Genomic DNA, 21488 nt, shown 5'->3' with positions numbered 1-21488 from the left:
ATCAATCAACGTGATACACCACATTAAAAAATGGAAAAATAAAAACCATATGTTTATCTCAACAGATGTAGAGAAAGCCTTTGATAAAATTCAACATCCACTTATGATTAAAAACCCTCCAGAAAGCAGGCATAGAAGGAACATACCTCAACATAGTAAAAGCCATATATGATAAATGCACAGCAAATATTATCCTCAACAGTGAAAAATTGAAAGCATTTCCCCTAAAGTCAGGAACAAGACAAGTGCCCACTCTCACCACTACTATTCAACATAGTTTTGGAAGTTTTAGCCACAGCAATCAGAGAAGAAAAAGAAATAGAAGGAACCCAGATTGGAAAAGAAGAGGTAAAACCCTCACTGTTTGCAGATGACATGATCCTCTACATAGAAAATCCTAAAGATTCTACCAAAAAATTACTAGAGCTAATCAATGAACATAGTAAATTTGCAGGATATAAAATTAACACACAGAAATCCCTTGCATTCCTAAACACTAACAATGAGAAAACAGAAAGAGAAATTAAGGAAACAATTCCATTCACCATTGCAATGAAAAGAATAAAATACTTAGGAATGCTACTGTTACTGCTAAGTCACTTCAGTCGTGTCCGACTCTGTGCGACCCCATCCCTGGGATTCTCCAGGCAAGAAGGCTGGAGTGGGTTGCCATTTCCTTCTCCAATGCATAAAGGTGAAAAGTGAAAGTGAAAGTGAAGTCGTGTCCGACTCTTCGCGACCCAATGGACTGCAGCCTACCAGGCTCCTCCATCTATGGGATTTTCCAGGCAAGAGTACTGTAGTGGGGTGAATAAGTCTACCTAAAGAAAGAAAAGATCTATAAATAGAAAACTATAAAACACTGATGAAAGAAATCAAACAGGACACAAATAACGGAGAAATATACCATGTTCATGGATTGCAAGAATCAATATAGTGAAAATGAGTATAATACCCAAAGCGATCTATACATTCAATGCAATCCCTATCAAGCTACCAATGGTATTTTTCACAGAACTAGAACAAATAATTTCACAATTTGTATGAAAATGCAAAAAACCTTGACTAGCCAAAGCAATCCTCAGAAAGAAGAATGAAACTGGAAGAATCAACCTGCCTGCCTTGGCTCTACTACAAAGCCACAGTCATCAAGACAGTATGGTACTGGCACAAAGACAGAAATATAGATCAATGGAACAAAATAGAAAGCCCAGAGATAAATCCATGCACCTATGGACACCTTATCTTTGACAAAGGAGGCAAGAATATACAGAGGGAAAAAGAAAACCTCTAACAAGTGGTGCTGGGAAAACTGGTCAACCACTTGTAAAAAAATGAAACTAGAACACTTTCTAACACCATACACAAAAATAAACTCAAAATGGATTAAAGATCTAAATGTAAGACCAGAAACTATAAAACTCCTAGAGGAAAACATAGGCAAACACTCTCTGACATAAATCACAGCAGGATCCTCTATGACCCACCTCCCAGAGTAATGGAAATGAAAGAAAAAATAAACAAATGGGACCTAATTAAACTTAAAATCTTTTGCACAAAGAAGGAAACCATAAGCAAGGTGAAAAGACAGCCTTCAGAATGGGAGAAAAGAATAACAAATGAAGTAACTGACAAAAAATAATCTCAAAAATATACAAGCAGCTCCTGCAGCTCAATTCCAGAAAAATAAATGACCCAATCAAAAAATGGGCCAAAGTACTAAACAGACATTTCTCCAAAGAAGACATACAGATGGCTAACAAACACATGCACAGATGCTCAACATCACTCATTATCAGAGGAATGTAAATCAAAACCACAATGAAGAATCACCTCACCGTTTTCAGAATGGCTGCTATCAAAAAGTCTGCAAACAATAAATGCTGCAGAGGTTGCGGAGAAAAGGGAACCCTCTTACACTGTTAGTGGGAATGCAAACTAGTACAGCCACTACGGAGAACAGTGTGGAGCTTCCTTAAAACACTGGAAATAGAACTGCCATATGACCCAGCAATCCCACACTTGGGCATACACACCGAGGAAACCAGAATTGAAAGAGACACGTGTACCCCAGTGTTCATCACAGCACTGTTTACAATAGACAGGACATGGAAGCAACCTAGATGTCCATCAGCAGACAAATGGATAAGAAAGCTGTGCTACATATACACCATGGAATATTACTCAGCCATTAAAAAGAATGCATTTGAATCAGTTCTAATGAGGTGGATGAAACTGGAGCCTATTATACAGAGTGAAGTAAGTCAGAAAGAAAAACACCAATACAGTATACTAACGTATATATATGGAATTTAGAAAGATGGTAACGATGACCCTATATGCGAGACAGCAAAAGAGACACAGATGTAAAGAACAGACTTTTGGACTCTGTGGGAGAAGGTGAGGGTGGGATGATTTGAGAGGATAGCATTGAAACTTGTATATTATCATATGTGAAGCGGATCGCCAGTCCAGGTTTGATGAATGAGACAAGGTGCTCAGGGCTCGTGCACTGGGATGACCCTGGGGGATGGGATGGGAAGGGAGGTGGGAGGGGGATTCTGGATGGGAAACACATGTGCACCCGTGGCTGATTCATGTCAATGTTTGACAAAAACCACTTCGATATTGTAAAGTAATTAGGCTCCAATTAAAATAAATCAACTAATTAAAAAAAATAAAACAAGAAAATCTGTTTTGAAGATAAGGATGAGCAACTGTCTTCTCACAGGTCCATGCCCTGGAAGGTAAAGTTCCCTTCCTAGACACCAGGGTCCTGTCGTCTCACTGTCTGTGTAATAAGTTTGTCTCTTGAAGGAGTGCACCCTGTCATGCATGATGTTTGCTCTTTGATCGGACAAGGTATAAGACTATATTGAAAAAGATGTTTCAAGAAAGCAGTTCCTCAGAGTTATCTGAGCATCTGTCTCTAGAGTATAATCCTCAATTTGGCTCAAACGAAACGCTTCCCTATTCCCATTATAGATTGTTTATTGATTACTTCTTTGGCTGCTTGAATTTTTGATCACCAAGAACCCTGAGAAGTAGGGACTGTGCAACTGGGGGCCCCACTCAGACCCTGCTCCCTCCCAGTCCTCTTACACTTCTCAACTCCCCACAAGTCTGCACATGACCTGAGACACTCCAGTGTGGGCAGACCCCAAGCCCAGCTGGACCCCAACCAGGAGGAAGGGAATTTAACATCTGATGTTAATTCAAGAGCACAAGCATTGAATCAGCATCGCACTTGCGTCCAGCCTTGCACAAAGGGGTGGAAGAGGATAAATGGGAAGGTGTCCTCCTTGTCTTCTTCTTCAAGGAGTTCTGTTTGCTTAGCATACAGGCAAGGAGGGAAATGGGATATAAGAGGTAAGTAGCTCCAGTCTTCAGGAAGGAAAACCAAGGAGCGGGAAGTGGAGAGGTGAAGGAAGTGGGGTGGGGTAGTGGTGAAGGGTTGACTAGATTCTGAAATCTATCAAGTAACCCCTAAGATAAGACCCTGGACACAGACCATCAAAAGAGGGCTTAACCATGCATTTGTTGGCAAGTGGGAAATTCATAGTAGTAAAGCCGCTCGGACAGATGAACTGTCCCCTTCTGCAGAAGAGCAGGAGCTGCTGTTCAGCTCCAAGGCAGACTGTGTAATCATGAGCAAGGTGTTTTCTTTCTCTCTCTCTCTTTTGAAGAAAATGGAAATGTCATTCTGAGAGCAAGATTTAAATTCTCAGGAATTGACTTACAGTATTGAGAATGAATTCACTTTAAAACAAGTTTACATTAAATGTTTGTAAAAAATAAAAATCATGCTTTACACTGCAGAGAATTCAAACCACATGGGCTAACTTATGAGACAGTTGAGTGGTAAGCTATGACTCCTTTGATCATTTTGGACATCATTGTAAATAAAGGTTTCTATTTAAAATTGAAAAAAAAAAAAAAAACAGGGCTTAAATGTAGTAGTTGACTCTTACATTAGCTTCTTTGTTTTAATTGAAGTATAGTTGACTCATAATACTGTAAATAATTTTTTTTTTTCAAAAATCCAACTACACAGGGTGGAATAAAGTGGTTTAAGGTGTTGTCGAGGGTTTAGACAGTGTCCATCTGTCACAGCAATTAGCCTGTAGGGGGCATAATGCCTCCAAGGAGAAATTGCAATTCTGCTCACCAGTTGTGAAATACTGCAATTCAGTTGCTCACTTGTGTCTGACTCTTTACAACCCCATGGACTGCAGCATGCTAGGCTTCCCTGTCCATCACCAATTCCCAGAACTTGCTCAAACTCACGTCCATCAAGTCGGTGATGCCATCCAACCATCTCATCTTCTGTTGTACCCTTCTCCTCATGCCTTCCATCTTTCCCAGTATCAGGGTCTTTTTCAGTGAGTCAGTTCTTTGCATCAGGTGGCCACTGTATTGGAGCTTTAGCATCAGTCCTTCCAGTGAATATTCACGATTGATTTCCTTTAGGATTGACTGGTATGATCTCTTTGCAGTTCAAGGGACTATCAAGGGTCTTCTCCAACACAACAATTCAAAATTGTGAAAACAGTGAAATATTTAGGTCATTTCATATCTAAGGAAGCTTGTTGATTGATTCTGAAACAATTAAGGGAACCCTGGCTTTCTCACTTCCCGAAAATTCAGGGGATTTCTATGTCAAACCAGACATTGGGAGAATTAGGTGCCTAGATGTTTCTGCATTGCCCACATTCTCTATGCATTGCTAAACTCTACCCAACCAGACCCAACTGAATGAATGTCAGAAGGAGAAAAGGCTACCAATGCTTTAACATCTGCATTCACCCAGGCTCCAGCATTACTTCATCCTACGTATAAATTTCCATGTTTCATCATTGTGCATGAAGATAGAGGAGTCGCCCTGGGCATATAAACTCGAAGGCTTGCTGACTTGCATTGAGCCATTCCCTACTCTAGTCTGCAGTTAGTTTTGTAATCGATAGCTGGTTTGGCCACTTGCTTCTTGACCAACAATAACTCAAGGGGCAAGATTCTGTAGAGAAGAGAGATGCTTTATTCAGAAAAGCCAGCAATCTGGGGAGAAGGTAGACTTGTGTCCATGCCAGTTTTCCTCAGCCATGAGAATCTTTAAAGGGAAAAAAAGCTCAATGAATCACTAAGGCCGGAGGTTAGATTCCCTGTCATTCCCCCATTACTGCAAGCCTGCTGATTTCCCTCTGTCTTCCCTGGGACGTTGTCTTGCTTGTGTGATCCACCTGCAACTGGAGGTTCTCTTGCCCTTGTGGTCCACTTGCAAATTTACCAAGAGGAAGCTAGGGGTAGTCATTCTTAAACTACTTAATTCTTTTTCTTTTTCTTTTTTTGGCCACAACCTGCAGCACTCAATTTCTTTGTTCCATGACCCAGGACTGAAGCCATGCCCCCTGCATTGGGAGCATGGGGTCTTCACCACCGGAGCCAGGTAAGTCCCTTTAACTACTTAATTCTTCATTCTTATTCCTTCTAGGCCAGACGAGGAATCAACAGTTTAGTTAAGGTGTTGCATATATTTGCATGTGTATCTCACTCATGTCTGACTCTCCATGACCTTGTGGACTGTAGCCCATCAGGCTCCTCTGTCTGTGGGATTTTTCAGGTAAGAATACTGGAGTGGGTTGCCATTTCCTTCTCCAGAGGATCTTCCCAACTCAGGGATCAAACCCATGTCTTCTGTATCTCCTGCATGGGCAAGTGGATTCTTTACCACTGAGCCCCCTGGGAAGCCCCTGTGTATATTTAGGAAAGCAGAAATCAGGAGCTAAGTTAAATGGTTCCTAATGATCTCATTTTTATGATTAAGGTCTAAGAAGGTGAACAGAAAAGGGCCAAGGAGCTTAGAGTATGTGTATTAGTTTTTGTTGGGGGAGGGACAGAAATCTATTGCACACCGAATAGACTACACTGTCGTCTAAGCACAACTTTTATGTGCACTGGGAAACAAACAGACAAAAAACTGTCTGACTCTCTTTTATGTCAACTTTGTAGAACCAAGCCAGCAATATCTCCAAGGTATGCTTGTATTAACTGTGGGTTATATCATTTGATTGTTACAGAAGTGTACCGTTTTGCTTTCCTGGAGAATTACCCACATTGTGATCTGGCTGACTTTTAGTTTTGGCTGCTTCATTTGGCATGTGGGTTACCCGACCAGGGATAGAACCTGTTTCCTCAACACTCCCTCCCCCTCCCATCCCTACCCACAGTCTCCAGAGAAGTCCCTGGCTGATGAAGTTTTCAGTTGAAAAGTGAATGGATCCCTATGTCTGCTATGAGCTTGTAGTTGATCTAAAGACGTGATTAATTCTGATCCAGATTTTCTTCAGGACTACTTTATGGGCAGTGTTGTGTATTGCCTCTTACCGCACATTGGGTATCATGTGAGATCTGGTTGTCCCACGTCAATAAGGAAGAATGATAATCAGGTGGTGTCAACCTGTTCTATCAAAGTTTTACCCAAAAGGTGCAGTCTCCATTAATTGCATCCTAAGCCTGTAATTTCACTAGCTCTTGCAAGGTAGTGATTTTCCAAATTGCATTCATCCTCCTCCATGTATTCTTAGATTCATCTAATAACTTGTATTTGGTTTCTTGACATCTATCCTCCCTTCACTCTACTTCAGTTGTTCATTCCCACAAACAATCCTCTATTTCATTCTTATCAGCTTCTTGAATGTCCATAATCTCGATTTTGAGCATTCTGTTCTGTAGCAACATCTTTTTGTCTTGTCTCTCCAAGATAACTTCTTACCTTTTAGTTACACTTTGGTTGCACTCTTTTTTTCCATTACACTAAAAGTTACTAACTTTTTCTTACACTAAAAATTCTCTTTTAGTTATACTTTTAACTTCTTACCTTTTAGTTACACCCATCAGTAACCATTTATCAGCCAGCAATTACCTATGACCCCATTTCCCCACCTCTGGCAATGTAGGAGTTTTGGTTTGGTTGTTTTTTTTTTTAATTAAGAACTTCTCTTCATCAGCTCAACTGAGTTACTCTAAGAGTCTGAGATAGAAAGTTAATGAAAAACAATCATTTACACAATGTTACACTGTCTCAGTAAAGCTGGGAGAAAATAGAAATATAATCATTTCTCTTTTCATGGTGAAATAATTCACTTTATTTGTATTAATTCTCTTTTTCTCAAAGTCTACTTGGATAGTAATATAGCTACCCTGACTTTCTTGTGTGACTATTTGCACATTTACTTCCAGTCTGTTTGTGTTGTAATGTTTAAAGTGTAAGTCTTGACAAAATACGTAGTTACCTGTGTTTCCTTCCTAAATGGCAGTCTCTGTGTTCTTGCTGGGAAGAGTCACAAGAAGTTGTTTCTCACATGTCTGGTTAATATTTTATTTCTTCCTCTGGTTACTGGCTACACTGTGGTAATTTTGTTGTGAAAAGTCGTTTTGCTGCACACTTAGAAAGCATGCACTTTTAAGTATGTCTATTATGCTTTAAAAAGTTTGCTTTAAAAATATACAACATCCAATGGCAATAAAAACAGGGCAATAAATGCAACACATGTTCACATTCCACAGAAGCTCAAAGTGCCTCTTAAACCAGAAGATACCTCCAGGGAACGGAGGGAGTCCACATAGCATCAATTTCCTTGGGTTAGGCAGAATCAGCACTGCGGATGTTTTAATCCAGAGTCTGGGGGGGTGGAGGCTGGTGGCTGTTGATGATTGTTCCCTGCCAGGCTGTGTCGGATCCCATATCCTAAGTATATGACAGATCCTAGCAAGGAAATGAGACAGTGAGAAGGGAAAGTAGGCGCTCTCCTCCCCTACAAATGCCCAGTAGGCTTCCTGTTACGGCATCTGACAGTTTTGGGGAGGGCTTCTAGGAAGAGGATTGGATTCGGTCACTCAAGAGGACTCTTCACCCAAAAAAGCCTCTTACCAATTGCCATCCAGATGCCAAATAAGATCCAGGTCTCAGAGGTTATCTGCATCATCAAGTAAATGTTCACAAAGATGCTCACCAGTGGCAGGACAGGCAGAGCAGGGATCTGTGGGCAGAGTCAGTTCATCCCTGAACACAGCCCAGACGTCTGAAAGGGAGACCCTGCCCCATGGTTGTGGGAATCCAGTCTTACTCAGGCTATGTGTTCAGTGCCTGCCCAGATTGGGTCTGTAAAGCAGTGAGTGTGGATCTGGGAAGGGTTCATTGGTTTTAGCAACTCTCTTTACTCCCTGGTCCAACAAAGATGTTTAAACCTCAAGCACACAGGCTTCATTCACTCAAGGTGGACACTCTGGGCATGTAAGGTCACCTACCCTGAACAGAAGAGGAGAGGGGCTCTGGGGCTGCCTCCACATGATGACCGTGACCCCAGTGATGAGCAGCAGCAGCAGCACCACCACTGTTGTGAGCACGGGGTCTCCAGAGAACACCTGGCTGGGCCACTGGGCCAGGATCAGGCTCAGGATGGACAGCAGGAGAACTGCAAGGGTCAAGGTGGAGAAGAACAGGCTGGACCCAGAAGACAAAGATGTCAGGACCTGGGGTCACACCCCTCCCCAGGCTGCCCACCTCAGGAAGGGCCATAATATCTCCAAGACCCCTTCTCAACTGCCAAAGACACAGAATCCCAACCTATCTTGTCAATTTCAAAATATGAACAAAGAGAAATCCCACTGCTCACCAAGCAGAGAGGCACATCCATAGACAATCTGCCCAGATATCTTGGTGGGAGTGGTGCTGGTAGGGAACCACAGACTCTTTAGAATCCTTAAGGGTCCTGCTTCAGGTACAGGTTCTGAAGGACTTGCTTCAAGATCAGAAGTCTCATTTCCCTTCTCTGTTTTCTGCTTCTTGCTTAAATTCTGGTCTGGTTGGTACCTGAAGGAGGGATATCAGGGCAGTATTCACAGCAGTCCCTACCCATTCAACATCAGACAGTATAACCTTTTCTTGCCTTAAGCCTAGTGAGACATATAGAAGGCAGCAAGAAGGCAGAAGAAGATCACCTCCCCATCACCCCCCGAGAGTCCAAGGCTCTCAGCCAAGGTTAGTGGGTCTCACCTGAGGACAAGGACAGAAACCGCCACAAGAGTGTAAGCAGGCAGGACACCGGCTGACATGAGTTTCACCAGATCAAGGATCCCTAGGAGTGATGCTGTGAACCCTAGAATGAGGGTTGGGGAGGGAATGAGAAGTCCCTGGAAACATTCATGTTAAAGAAATTGGTCATAGGAAAGAATGACCCATTGATGGATGAATGGATAAAGAAGCTGTGGAATATACATATACAATGGAATACTCAGTTCAGCTCAGTTCAGTTGCTCAGTTGTGTCCGATTTTTTGCGACCCCATGGATCGCAACACGCCAGGCCTCCCTGTCCATCACCAACTCCCAGAGTTTACTCAAACTCATGTCCATAGAGTCAATGATGCCATCCAGCCATCTCATTCTCTGTCATCCCCTTCTCCTCCTGCCCCCAGTCTCTCCCAGCATCAGGGTCTTTTCCAATGAGTCAACTCTTTGCATGAGGTGGCCAAAGTATTGGAGTTTCAGCTTCAACATCAGTCCTTCCAATGAACACCCAGGACTGATCTCCTTTAGGATGGACTGGTTGGATCTCCTTGAAGTCCAAGGAACTCTCAAGAGTCTTCTCCAACACCACAGTTCAAAAGCATCAATTCTTCAGCACTCAGCTTTCTTCATCATCCAACTCTCACATCCATACATGACTACTGGGAAAACCATAGCCTTGACTAGACAGACCTTTGTTGGCAAAGTAATGTCTCTGCTTTTTAATACTATTCAGTCATAAAAAAGGAACGCATTTGAGTCAGTTCTAAAGAGGAGGATGAACCTAGAGCCTATTATTCAGAGCAAAGTAAGTCAGAAAGAGAAGAACAAACATCATATATTAATGCATATATATGGCCTAGAAAGATGGTACTGATGAACCTATTCACAGGGCAGCCATGGAGGTGCAGACATAGAAAAGAGACTGATGGACAAAAGGCAGGAGAGATGGAGAGGGTGAAATGAGTGGAGGGTAGCATGGATGCATATACAGTAATGCACGCAAAATAGACAGCCTATGGAAATTTTCTGTATGACTCAGGGAACTCGAACTGGGGCTCTGTAATAACCTCGAGGGGTGAGAGGTGGGAGGCAGACTCAAGAGGGAAGGTTCATAGGTATACCTATGCCTGGTTCATGTTGATGTATGACAGATATCAAACCAATTTTGTAAAGCAATCATCAATCATTTAAAATAAATATACAGAATTATTTTTTTAAAAAGGAAAGAAAAGGGGACTTCCCTGGTGGCCCAGTGGTTAAGAATCTGCCTTGCAATGCAGAAGATGTGGGTTCAATCCCTGGTTGGGGAAGTAAGATCCTACATGCCCCAGGGCAAAGAAGTCCATGTACTATGAGGAACAACAAAAGAGCCCATGTGCTGCAAGCAAGACCCTACACAGCCAAATAAATAAATTTAAAAAAAAAAAAAAAGGAAAGAAAAGGCTTCCTTCCTTTATTCACCTGTAAGAGTTCCGGAAGCCAAGATGGCCATGACGGGGGTGCCAGTACGGGAGTGGATCTGGGCAAGAACTCGGAAAAGGAGCCCTTCAGCTGCCATTGTGCAGGTCAACTGAAACATGGAGACCATGGCGCATAGGAAGCTGGAAGAGAAAATGGAAAGATGTGTGAGGATGTGCAGAAGCAGGAGAGACCAGGGCACCCTCGGTTCCTAGTCTACGCGGTTCCTGTCTACATGATATCCTTCCTCTTGTCTCTCAACCCCAAGGGCTGGGGTACCTGAGCATCTGACGGTAGACGGAGAGAAAACCAGGACACTGACCTGTATAAAAGGGTACACAGGAAGACAGCAGCCATGACATATGCAGCCGGGTCCCATCCGACCTGGAGGAAAGCCTGTGGTAAGGGGCTGTAAGGGTAAATCTGGTAGTAGGGCACCATGAGGGTGAGTGTCGCTGAAACTCCAGAGTACGCCAGAAAGCCAATGAAGATGGAGATCACCATGCTCAAGGGGATGGAACGCTGAGGATTTGGGGCTTCCTTCCCTGCAGGAGAGGAGGAAGTCCTGGGTCAGGAAAGATACTGGAATGAAAGCAGAAAATCCCCTTTCCTCTTGCAAGTCCAAAAGCAGGCTTTTGTTGTTTAGTTACTCTGTCATGTATGACTCTTTGCAACCCCATGGACTACACCACGCCAGGCCTCCCTGTCCTTCACCATCTCCCTGAGTTTCCTCAAACTCATGTCCATTGAGTCAGTGATGCCATCCAACCATCTCATCCTCTGTCGCCCCCTTCTCCTATGCCCTCAATCTTTCTCAGCATCAGGGTCTTACCTTCTACCAAACCCTGTGCCCAGGGGCAGCCCAACCAGCGGCCACAGCTCTGATGGGACACATAATGACCATGTTACCTGCAGTGACCATGCCATGAACACCAAAATAGGAGGTGAAAAGTATAGCTGCTCCTTGGAGAATCCCTTCAAAGCCAAAGGGCACAAACCCTCCAGAACCCAGAGGGCCCAAGCTATGGTGAGAGAAGGAAAGAGGAAGAACATGGGTGAAGTGAGTTCAGCCATTTCTACTGGGCTCCTCCCTTCACATCACAAGTCCTGGGCTCTAGGACCCCCATCATCTGGATCCACCAGCCCAGATGTCTTCAGTCCCCACCATGTTCCCAGCTCTGCACCAACACCACCCATGTATTACCAAGAGGACCCTCCTGACCTAAAGGTGCTGCTGGATCTGGATGTATTTGATCTGTAGTCCTGTTCTGTGAGCTGCCAGTTGTGCAGGTCTCCCTTAATGAAGCCCGAGAGGATCATGAAGATGGGAACAAAAAGGTTCAAGCCTGTGGACACTTTGATAATCAGGGTTGTCACACGAGCTCCCAGAACCAGTAGTCCTGTGGGAAAGATGGAATATGAGACATCCAATGTAATTAAATCCATAGACACAGAAAGCAGGACAGGGGTGGCCGGGCGTTGAGGGTGGTGGGGGTGGGGTGGATGGGTGGATTGTGACTGTTCAATGGGTACAGGGTTTCCTTTTGGGGAGATGAACATGTTTGGAACTAGATGGAGATGATGGTTGCCACACTGTGAAGGTATTAAGTCCCTCTGGATGCTACACTTTAAGGGCCTTCCCTGGTGACTCAGCAGTAAAGAATCTGCCCGCAATACAGAAGAAGATGCAGGTTCAATCCCTGGATTGGGAAGATCCCCTGGAGGAGGGCATGACAACCGACTCCAGTACTCTTGCCTGGAGAATCCCATGGACAGAGGAACCTGATGGGCTGCAGTCCATGGGGTCACAAGGAGTTGCACATAACTGAAATGACTGAGCAACCATGCAGACACAAGCACTTTAAGATGGCTAATTTCCTATTGTGCAAGTCATCTCACAACACACGTCTGTCAAATCATCACTCTGTACACCTTAAACATATACAATGTTGTAAGTCAATTATATCTCAATAAAACTGGGAAAGACAATAAATCAGTTTTATGCTATGAGAATAGCCTCTCAATTTAAAAAAATCTGGTCTCAACAGAGAGGAAGAAATTTGTCACTCTAAGTAAATGATTCTGAGCTGGGGTGGTTTTGTCATTCAAGGGACGTTTAAGAATGTCTGGAGACATTCTGATGATCACAATTTAGCACCAGTATCTAGCAAGTAAGGCTGGGGATGCAACTCAACATTCGACTATGATTTATAAAACAAACAAACAAACAAAAACCCTACAGTGTGAATTTCAGGACAGCCCTCAACACCAAAAGATGAAGCATCACAAAGTGTCAAGGGTGCTAGGGTGGGAAAGCAATGGTCTCTGTGCCTTGCTGCCCTTACTCATAACCCCGATCCTTCTTTCCAGTCCTAATTCTACCTTCTGCCAACCCAAAACTTTCCCACACCAGTTCCCCCTCCAAACCCTACTCTTCCCATCCTATGTCTGACCCCTTCTCACCAGTCATCAGCAGTACCAGGCCCAGGGCAATGAAGTCTGGGTACGGGGCCAGGAAAGAGGGCATGTGTGGAGAGAAAGTTCTCTCTAATGCCTGAGAGATGTGGTTCCCAATGAGGCTGTCAAAGGCATAGCTCCAAGCCCTGGTCAAGCAGGAAGCGGCTGCAGAGGCAGAAGAATGGAGATTAATGGACAATAATTAAACCCCTACAGTGCACCCTGGGATGTATTTAGGGGAAAAACAGACAAAATGCTCACTCTCAGATAGTTTCTTTTCATGGGATTGGGGAGAGAAGAATCAGATGATTCAAAAAATAGGTCAACTATTTAATGCTAGGAGGAGATCAAACTTATGCAAGAAAAGAACACTTTTCTTGGAAGTGGGACCAGGAGGGCTGAGAGATGAGGACTGAAATTTTAAATCAAGTGGTAAAGGAAAATCCCTTTAAGGCAATAACTGAGCAGAGACTTCCATATGGTGAGGGGAAGAGCCTGTGGGAACTGCCTCCCTCTCACCACACCCTACAGTGCCCTTTCCTCTGGGTTCTCGGCCCATGTTTAAAGAAAACAGGATAGCTCAGTACAGCGAAGTTGTGGGGCTTTCTGGAGTTTCCCTCTACAAGCTCCATAACAGTGTTCATGAATGAGTGAAGACTCCAGTTACCCTCCTAGTTTCCTGATCTTAAGCTCCACATCATCCCCCTCCCCATCATCTCACCAGCCATTAAATACAGCAAGACGTTCCAGCCAATGAGGAAGGCACACAGTTTTCCCATGGCAACGACGCTGTAAAGATACACAGAACCGGAGGGTGGTACATAGGACCAAAATTCGGCATAGCAGAGTCCAGACAACACTGAAGACAGGGCGACCACCAAAAAGGAGATGACGATCGCTGGTCCAGCTATGAGCAGGGTCATGACACCAGTTAGGACGTACACGCCGGCTCCCAGAGTCCTGCACACACCCAAGATCACCAGGTCCAAGGTGCTCAGAGGAGCTCTGTGACTCTCAGACTCCTCCCGGGCCTCCAGTGGCCACTTGCGGACCAGTCCCTGACGAAACCGGCGAACATACTGACGCAGCATCCTAGATGGGAGTTGAGGAGGTTAGGATCTGCTGAGCAAACAAGACACAAAGTCATCAAAGAGGTCCATCCGCCCTCGGCCCTGGGAGTCCAATTCCACGGAGCAATGGAGTGATGAGGGGCAGGCGGTACAAGGACACATGGGCCAAGTTCTCCACCTCTGAGCTTTGGTTTTTCAAACATAAATCAGGCATTTAATATGTTTCAAAGTTACTGGAAGGGTTGCTTGAATAGAACTGAGGGGGAGTAGTTTTGTTGTTTTTGTTTTTTTTTTAATCTCCCCTAAATGTGCTCTTTTGGCAAGTGGACTATTTTGAGCTAAAGATGATTAAGACCAAGCAGACTCAGGAGAAGCTCCTTGCCTCTCCCTTAACTGCTCAAAATAATGTAGATTATGCTGCCTATGCCAGGAAGAGAGCTATCACCAGAGACAACTTTAATTTCAGGAAAAATTAAATTGCTCCTCTGCCTAGAGGAGCAAACATTTGTTCATCAGCACTCGCTCTTCCCATCCTCCTTTGGGTTGTCTTCCTCCTCCTTGAAGCCCCAGATCCCTACCCCCTTCTCCTTAGCCCAGGGGAGTGTATAAGCATTAAATGCCTGAGTGCTTTTGAACCTCAGAGTTTTTTAAGGGGCTTCTGTAAATGTATTAATCTGTCTTATGTTAATTTAGTTATTTAGGCCAGCCAAGAAACCTAGAAAGAAAAGTTTTCCATCCCTACAGAAGCAAAAGCCTCAAACCCAGTGCCAGGCACACAGTAGATGCTTAATTGGTATGAGTTCAATGACAGACCAGGCTCCTCCGGTGGCTCAGATGGTCAAGAATCTGCCTGCAATGCAGAAGACCAGGGTTCAATCCCTAGGTTGGGAAGATCCCCTGGAGGAGGGAATGGGGACTCACTCCAGTACTCTTACCTGGAGAATCCCATTGACAGACGAACCTGGAGAGGTCCTGTCCATGGGGTCGCAAAGAGTTGGACATGACTGAGTGATTAACACACACACATGCACACACAGAGAATTGGACAGGGGAGACTGGAGGGCTACAGTCCATAGGGTTGCAGGGTCGGACGTGACTGAAGTGACTTAGCATGCATAACACACACTCGCACAAGTGGATAAGAATGCTTGTTTCTGAATTGAGTCAACCAGATCAGCTGGTTCAAATCCAGCTCTGCTCTGTATTAACTTGTCTGACTTTGCACAAGCTTTGCACGACTCATTATCCTCTTTTCTTCTACAGAACTGGGGAAAATTTATTATTGTTGTTGCTATAATTTTTCCCTCCCTTCCTTTATAAGTGTGCCATGACTCTCTGAATAATCAGAGAGCTCAGACTCCATACATTGCGTTGTCAAGGATGCTGAAACCTGGTAGCTTTATACTTCACTGCCTGCAGTGTGAAAAGAAAATTAGAACTCTGAGTCCCGGCAGAAGGAGACGGAATTTGTAGGAGGTGTAGCCCAGCTCAGTGAAAGCATCAAACCAGACTGGCCTCCTGTCTTGCTGAACCTGCTCCCAGCACCGGTTTTCTCACTGTATCCCACTGTGCACACTCTTTGATGAACCCAGGGTAGGCAAGGCAGGAGCAGGAAAGCCGGAAGAAGACGCAAGGAGCTGTGAACTGCAGACGTGTTTATTCTCTCCTGGCTGATGCAGCAGCTGTAACATCATGTAACGGAGCCCTAATGTGGACATAACACTGCCATAACAGAACACAACCTCCAGGGCTTTCCAGGGGGAGCTTATATATATACTTACAGAACAAAAGCCACTGGTGGCCAATCGAGTACCTTGTGACAGGCATGTGCAGCGCTATAAGTAATCTCTGCTGTTACATAATCACTATTTGCAAAACATGTGGCAAGAGCGAGAGGGCTTGGGGTGAGAGAGACTGACCATGCCATCTTGGCTAATTTGCTCTTTCCCTACAACTCCCAAGTGCCTAGAGGGAAGGGGGTACTAACCTTCATTCTGAATCAAAAATGACAGGACTCTGTTTTGCTGCTTCTTTGGGGCCTGAAATATTTCCTCATTACACAGCTCTGCAGGACTAGGCTGACACAGTGACCACCAGTTATTATGAGGGGGTCTCTGCCTAATGATATTCAAAAGTCCAATGTCACATTTTGGTTGAGAGCAAGTACTCAAAAATCCAGGAAACTATGATTAGAATCTTGCCTTCTCCACTACCTCTGAAAAAGTTTTTACTTCTCTGGACCTCTGTTTTCTTCTTTGTCAAATGCTACTAATGAACCTCTGGGAACTGTTAGTAGGAATGTAAAATGGTGCAGTTGCTATGGATAAAATATGAGAGTTCCTCAAGACACTAATGATGGATTTACCATGTGATCCAGTAATTCCACATCTGGGTATACATCCCCAAAAACTGAAAATAGAGTCTCAAAGAGATATTTGCATTCTCATGTTTATAGCAGCATTATTCACAGTAGATAAAAGTTGGGAGCAACCCAAATGTTCATCCATGAAGGAATGGATAAACACAATTGTGGTCTGTGCATACAGTGGAATATTATTCAGCCTTTAAAAGGCAGAAACTTCTGACCCATACAACAACATGGAGGAGCCTTGAGGACATTATGCTAAGTGACATAAGCCATTCACCAATATACAAATAATGTGTGATTTCATTTCTGTGAAATCGAAGGAGGAGTCAAAGCCATGGAGACAAATGCAGGATAGTGATTGGCCAGGGCCTGGGGTTGGAGAAGACAATGGCAACCCACTCCAGTACTCTTGCCTGGAAAATCCCATGGACGGAGGAGCCTGGTGGGCTGCCGTCTATGGGGTCGCACAGAGTCGGACATGACTGAAGCGACTTAGCAGCAGCAGCAGCAGCAGGGCCTGGGGTGAAGGCGAATTAGGAAGTTATTGTTAAATGAGGGCACAGTTTTAAAATGTTTTAGAGATTGGCTACATAAAAATGTAGATATACTTAACATTATTCAACTCTATACGTATTAAGTTGGCCAAATTTACATTATATGTATTTTACCCTCATTTAAATAAATTGCTGCCCATGATAAATAACAGAACCAGCTTCACAGTTACTGGTTGCAGCAAACCGCAAAATGACTGAATATGTCACCATGTCTTCATCTCCACGTTTACCAAAATCTGTGGATGTTCAAGTCCCTTACAGTTGCCCCAAAGTCAGCAGAACAAAAGCCCATAGATCCAAAGGGCCAGCAGTATACAGGAGACTGAAATCAGTGGTCCACATCATAAGACCTATACAAGGGTTGTGTTTGTGTTGTGTGCCTAGTCGCTCAGTCGTATCCGACTCTTCACGTAAGTACCCTCTAGTATTATTTGAACATGAGTAAAAATTGTCTTGAGCCTCAGAGCACTGATCCATCTCCCCTACCTTTCCTTACATACACACACTCACACACACAGCACAGACACTTTCATCTAGAAAATGGGTCTCTCCATCCTCAGTCAGGAGCCAGGCTGACCTCCTGCACTCTGGGGTTGCAGAGGTCTCTTTGGGAGGATGTGAACTCAGCACCCAGTCTCCTACAGGAGAGGGTGACCCGAGACTTACTGGATCCTTGGAGCAGAGCCTGGAGCACTGGGTCAGTCAGGGAGGCTGAGGTTAAGCCACGCGGGGCTGGAGCTGAGACATCTCCAAAAACTGAAGCGGGAAGTCCTGGGCACAGACGACAGTCCTTATCCCTGGGTTGTTGGGGTGGAGATGGAGCTGGGCGGGTGGGGAGCATCTGCCGTGTTGCTATCAGCCTTGACTCCTCTGTGGTTACCCTCAGGGGGAGGTCCTGAGAGGGTTTGTGTGTGTGTGTGTGTGCGATAAAATACCCACAACATAAAATTGACCATTATAGCCATCTTTAAGTTTCCAGTTCAGCCATGTCAAATACCTTCAAATTTTGTGCAGCCAAACTCCAGGACTCTTTTCATCTGGCAAAACTTCAACTCTCTACCCATTCATCAATAATTCCCCCTTCTCCTTTCGTGACATTCACCATTCTACTTTCTTTCTCTATGAGTCTGACCACCCTAGGTTCCTCATTTAAGTGGAATGATGTAACATGTGTCCTTTCCTGTGAAATTTATATCACTTAGTAGAATATCCACTCAGTTCTTCTCTGTCATAGCATGTGCTAGAATTCCTTTCCTTTTTAACACTGAAGAATATTCTCATACGGGTATACACCACATTTGGCTTATCCATTTCTTGGTCAATGAGCATTTGGTTTGCTTTCATGTTTTAGTTATTATGAATAATGCTGCAATGCACAGGAGTTTACAAATGTCTCTTCCAGGGTATGCTCTCAATTCTTTCAAGTATATCCTCAGAGGTAGAATTGCTGGATCACGAACTTCTAAGATTTTTGTCTGCTTGTGATGGAGAAGATGAAAACATATTGAGAAATGGGGAAGTCATTTTGGCTTATCCATGGCTTAGCCTGCACTGTTTGTGAACTAAGACAGCCTGTCTGACCCTCACAGCTCATCTGCTTTAACTATTGAGGTAAAGAACATCTGTTTTGAAGATAAGAATGAGCAACTCCCTTCTTATGGCGTCCGTATTAACACTCCCTGTGAGATAAGGTTCCCTTCCCAGACACCAGGGAACTGAGGTCTTGCTGTCTCTGTACTAAGTCTCTCTCTCTCTTTTTCTTTTCTTTTTTTTTTTTTTTTGATGGAGCAAGGGTGCTTTAATGATCTTTCTGTGAGTTTATATAGGCTGTTGGACAAGGAATTTCTTTCGACAATGATAAAGACCAGAAAACCAAACGTACAGCAACCGATAAGTCTCTCTCTTTTGAAACCTTGAAGAAATGCACCCCATCATGTTGTGAGTTCTTTGTTTGGATGAGGTGTAAGATGATGCTGGACACTACCCTTCAGCAGAGCAGTTCCTCAGAGCTATCGGGACACTGTCTCCCTTCCTATAGCCCTCAATTTGACTCAAAGAAAACTCTTTCCTATTCTTTTTTTTTCCTACTAGGTGTAAAAATGCCGCGGCAAGATGAAGAGAGCGCCGGAGTGTTAAGAAGCTTTATTGGGCAGTCGCTCCCAGGCAGAGCTCCCAAGAGCGATCAGGGGGGAAAGCGGGAGTCTGCAACCTGCGGGAAGCGGGGCGACACTTATATACCCTGGCGGATGCGGAAGTGGCGGGACCTTTCCATATATGGTTAGAATCGGGCTCTAGGGTGCTGATTGGACTTTTCAGTCTCATGTCAGTTTTTGATTGGCCGGAGTCTTGGTACCTTCGCGTCCATCATTCTGACTGGCAACGGGCTATTGATTGGTGGATGTCTTATCCGGGACTTTCCGGTGGGGGCTTCTCCGTCAGCATTTTCCGGCTGGAGCTTTCCCGCCTGCGGTCAGCGTGACCTTTCACTAGGAAGTACTTTAATCTTTTTTCTTAGGAAAAAAAATCCAAACACTAACAGTTCACAACATTTCAACACCAAAGTACTGGCTGAGAGAGGTTTCAGGAGCTGGGGATTCTAGAATATTAGGAAGAAAAGTTAGTATCTTGCTTCACTGTAGATGGATGGCACAGGTCATAAACGGGAGACTTCTGATTACTAAGAGTTTCAGAACCCAGTGGAATGACACTTCCTTCTATAGTCTTTCTTTAAAAATCTTCCTTCCTATCTCCCTTACTTCCTCAGAAATGCCACCACATAAAGCCCAGTAGCAGTCAGCTTAGGCTCCAGTCTTCCCCCTGGGACAGAAAGGAGGGGGTGAAGAGATAAGGAGGTCACTCCTGAGTCTCCATGCTTTCCTCTTCCTCTCCTTGAGGTGGCTCTTCTGTATTCTCCTCCTCTTCCACTCCTTCCTTCTTCTCTGGTGGATTCTCATAAGCCCTTTCTGATGGTGTCACTATCACTCCATCCCAGGTAGATATTTCAGAAGCAAGATAGCTGGGCATCACCCTCCTGGCCAAGGATCTTCCTAAAGCCACCATGTGAGAGGATTCAGACCAGAGTCTGAGCTGTGTAGCAGATCATATCCTGCTGTTCCAGAGTCATGACTGTGTGTACTCTGAAGTTGCCTCTCTCACAGGAGTCTGTGATACCCACCGACCCTGGCAGGAACAGTCCTGCAGCCAAAATATGCAAGCATCGTCTGTATGCCACATTTAGGGCCACAGGCTGTCTGGTGGGATTGTTCATCACGGCATAGTGTCCAAGTAGGTCAAGTATCCAAGGAGCGAGGGGCTCAAAGCCAGGATAAACGAATCCTCAGGTCCTTCCGCAGTCTGATGAGAACTTTAACTGTGGACTGAGAAGCATTTTCCTCAAACCAGCGGGAATATTGGATGGCTGCTAAGGCACTCTGTAACACCTTGATGTCCAAGTGGAGTTCTGGGTCCAGTTTTCGGAGGTTTGGTGGCACTGTTGTAATGAGAATCTTCACTGTAGCATCAGAAGAGCTGATTTCAAAGCCAGTTTCATTGGTCAGCATGGTCGAAACTTCAGAAGGATCCAGTGCTCTTGGGCTCTCCACGACCTTGTTTCCTAGTGCAGCAACAGCTTCCAATGTTGGCAAACACTTTAGGATCACCACCAGGTCAGCCACATCGTGTCATGTAGTCATCGTTCCCTTTTTATATGGTCCGACTTGTTGGGCTTCTTCAGCTTGCACTTCAAATGTCCCTGGAGCCACCATCAAATTGTCAATCACATTGTTTATCTTTGTCCCCAGGGAAAGGATAGAGGCCTGTTCAGCAGAATTAGGAGCAAGGCCCTGATTCCTCTTCAGCAAGGCCTCACTGAAGGAAGTTTCATCAGGGGCTGGCTTGACCCAGGGAAAAGCCATTTCACACAAATAGAGGTCAAACGGAATATGTGGCACAAAGGGCCTGAACCATCCTTCTGGGCCTCCTCTGGAACCAAAGTGCCCGCCATGACCTCAACTTCTGTCACCCCTCATGGTGTCCTAGATCCCGAACAATGGAGGCCCTCTTTCCTATTCTTATTATAGATTGTTTATTGCTTATTTCTGTGGACACGAATTCATTTGATCATCAAGGATCCTGAGGAGTAGGGGCTGTTAACCCGGGAACCACACTCAACCCTTCTCCTTCCCATTCCTCTTACACAACCCAGCCTTTCACATTCTGCACATGACCTGAGAGACTCCAGTGTGGGGGAACTCCCAAGTTGAGCTGTGTGCCAACCAGAATGTGGGGGCTTAAAATCTCTGCTGTTAATTCAAGCAACAAAAGCATTTAACAAGCATCATACCTGCATCCAGCCTTGCACAAAGGGATGAAGAGGATAAAGGGGAAGGTGTCCTTCTTGTCCACTTCTTCAAGGAGTTCTGTTTGTTGGGAGAGCTGAGCACCATGGCAGGGAAGGGAAATAATGTAAGTGGTCATGAGCTTTTCTCTTGAGGAAGGAAAACATCAGAGCAGGAAG

General features: G+C 44.5%; 1 protein-coding gene and 1 pseudogene across 2 annotated transcripts; both read right to left on the bottom strand.

The window, feature by feature from the left end:
* Positions 1-6568: 6568 nt before the first annotated feature.
* On the bottom strand, positions 6569-14071 carry LOC122692496 (cationic amino acid transporter 3-like). Its single transcript, XM_043900106.1, has 11 exons — positions 13702-14071; positions 12987-13145; positions 11746-11923; positions 11433-11545; positions 10846-11068; positions 10527-10666; positions 9053-9155; positions 8673-8869; positions 8305-8471; positions 7928-8036; positions 6569-7762 (listed from the first exon to the last, which is right to left on the bottom strand). Exons 1-11 carry the CDS (start codon positions 14069-14071, stop codon positions 7650-7652), a joined length of 1872 nt encoding a protein of 623 aa, XP_043756041.1. The 3' UTR covers positions 6569-7649.
* Positions 14072-19463: 5392 nt separating this feature from the next.
* Positions 19464-21044, bottom strand: LOC122692510 (annotated as a pseudogene). Its single transcript, XR_006340676.1, has one exon. The product of XR_006340676.1 is annotated as an interleukin enhancer-binding factor 2-like (transcript).
* Positions 21045-21488: the final 444 nt, after the last annotated feature.

This window comes from Cervus elaphus, chromosome 4 (genome assembly GCF_910594005.1).
Source record: "Cervus elaphus chromosome 4, mCerEla1.1, whole genome shotgun sequence".
In the NCBI taxonomy this organism is placed as follows: Eukaryota; Metazoa; Chordata; class Mammalia; order Artiodactyla; family Cervidae; genus Cervus; species Cervus elaphus.
The sequence above is the reverse complement of the archived record's forward strand: the minus strand, read 5'-3'. Positions and strand labels throughout refer to the sequence as shown.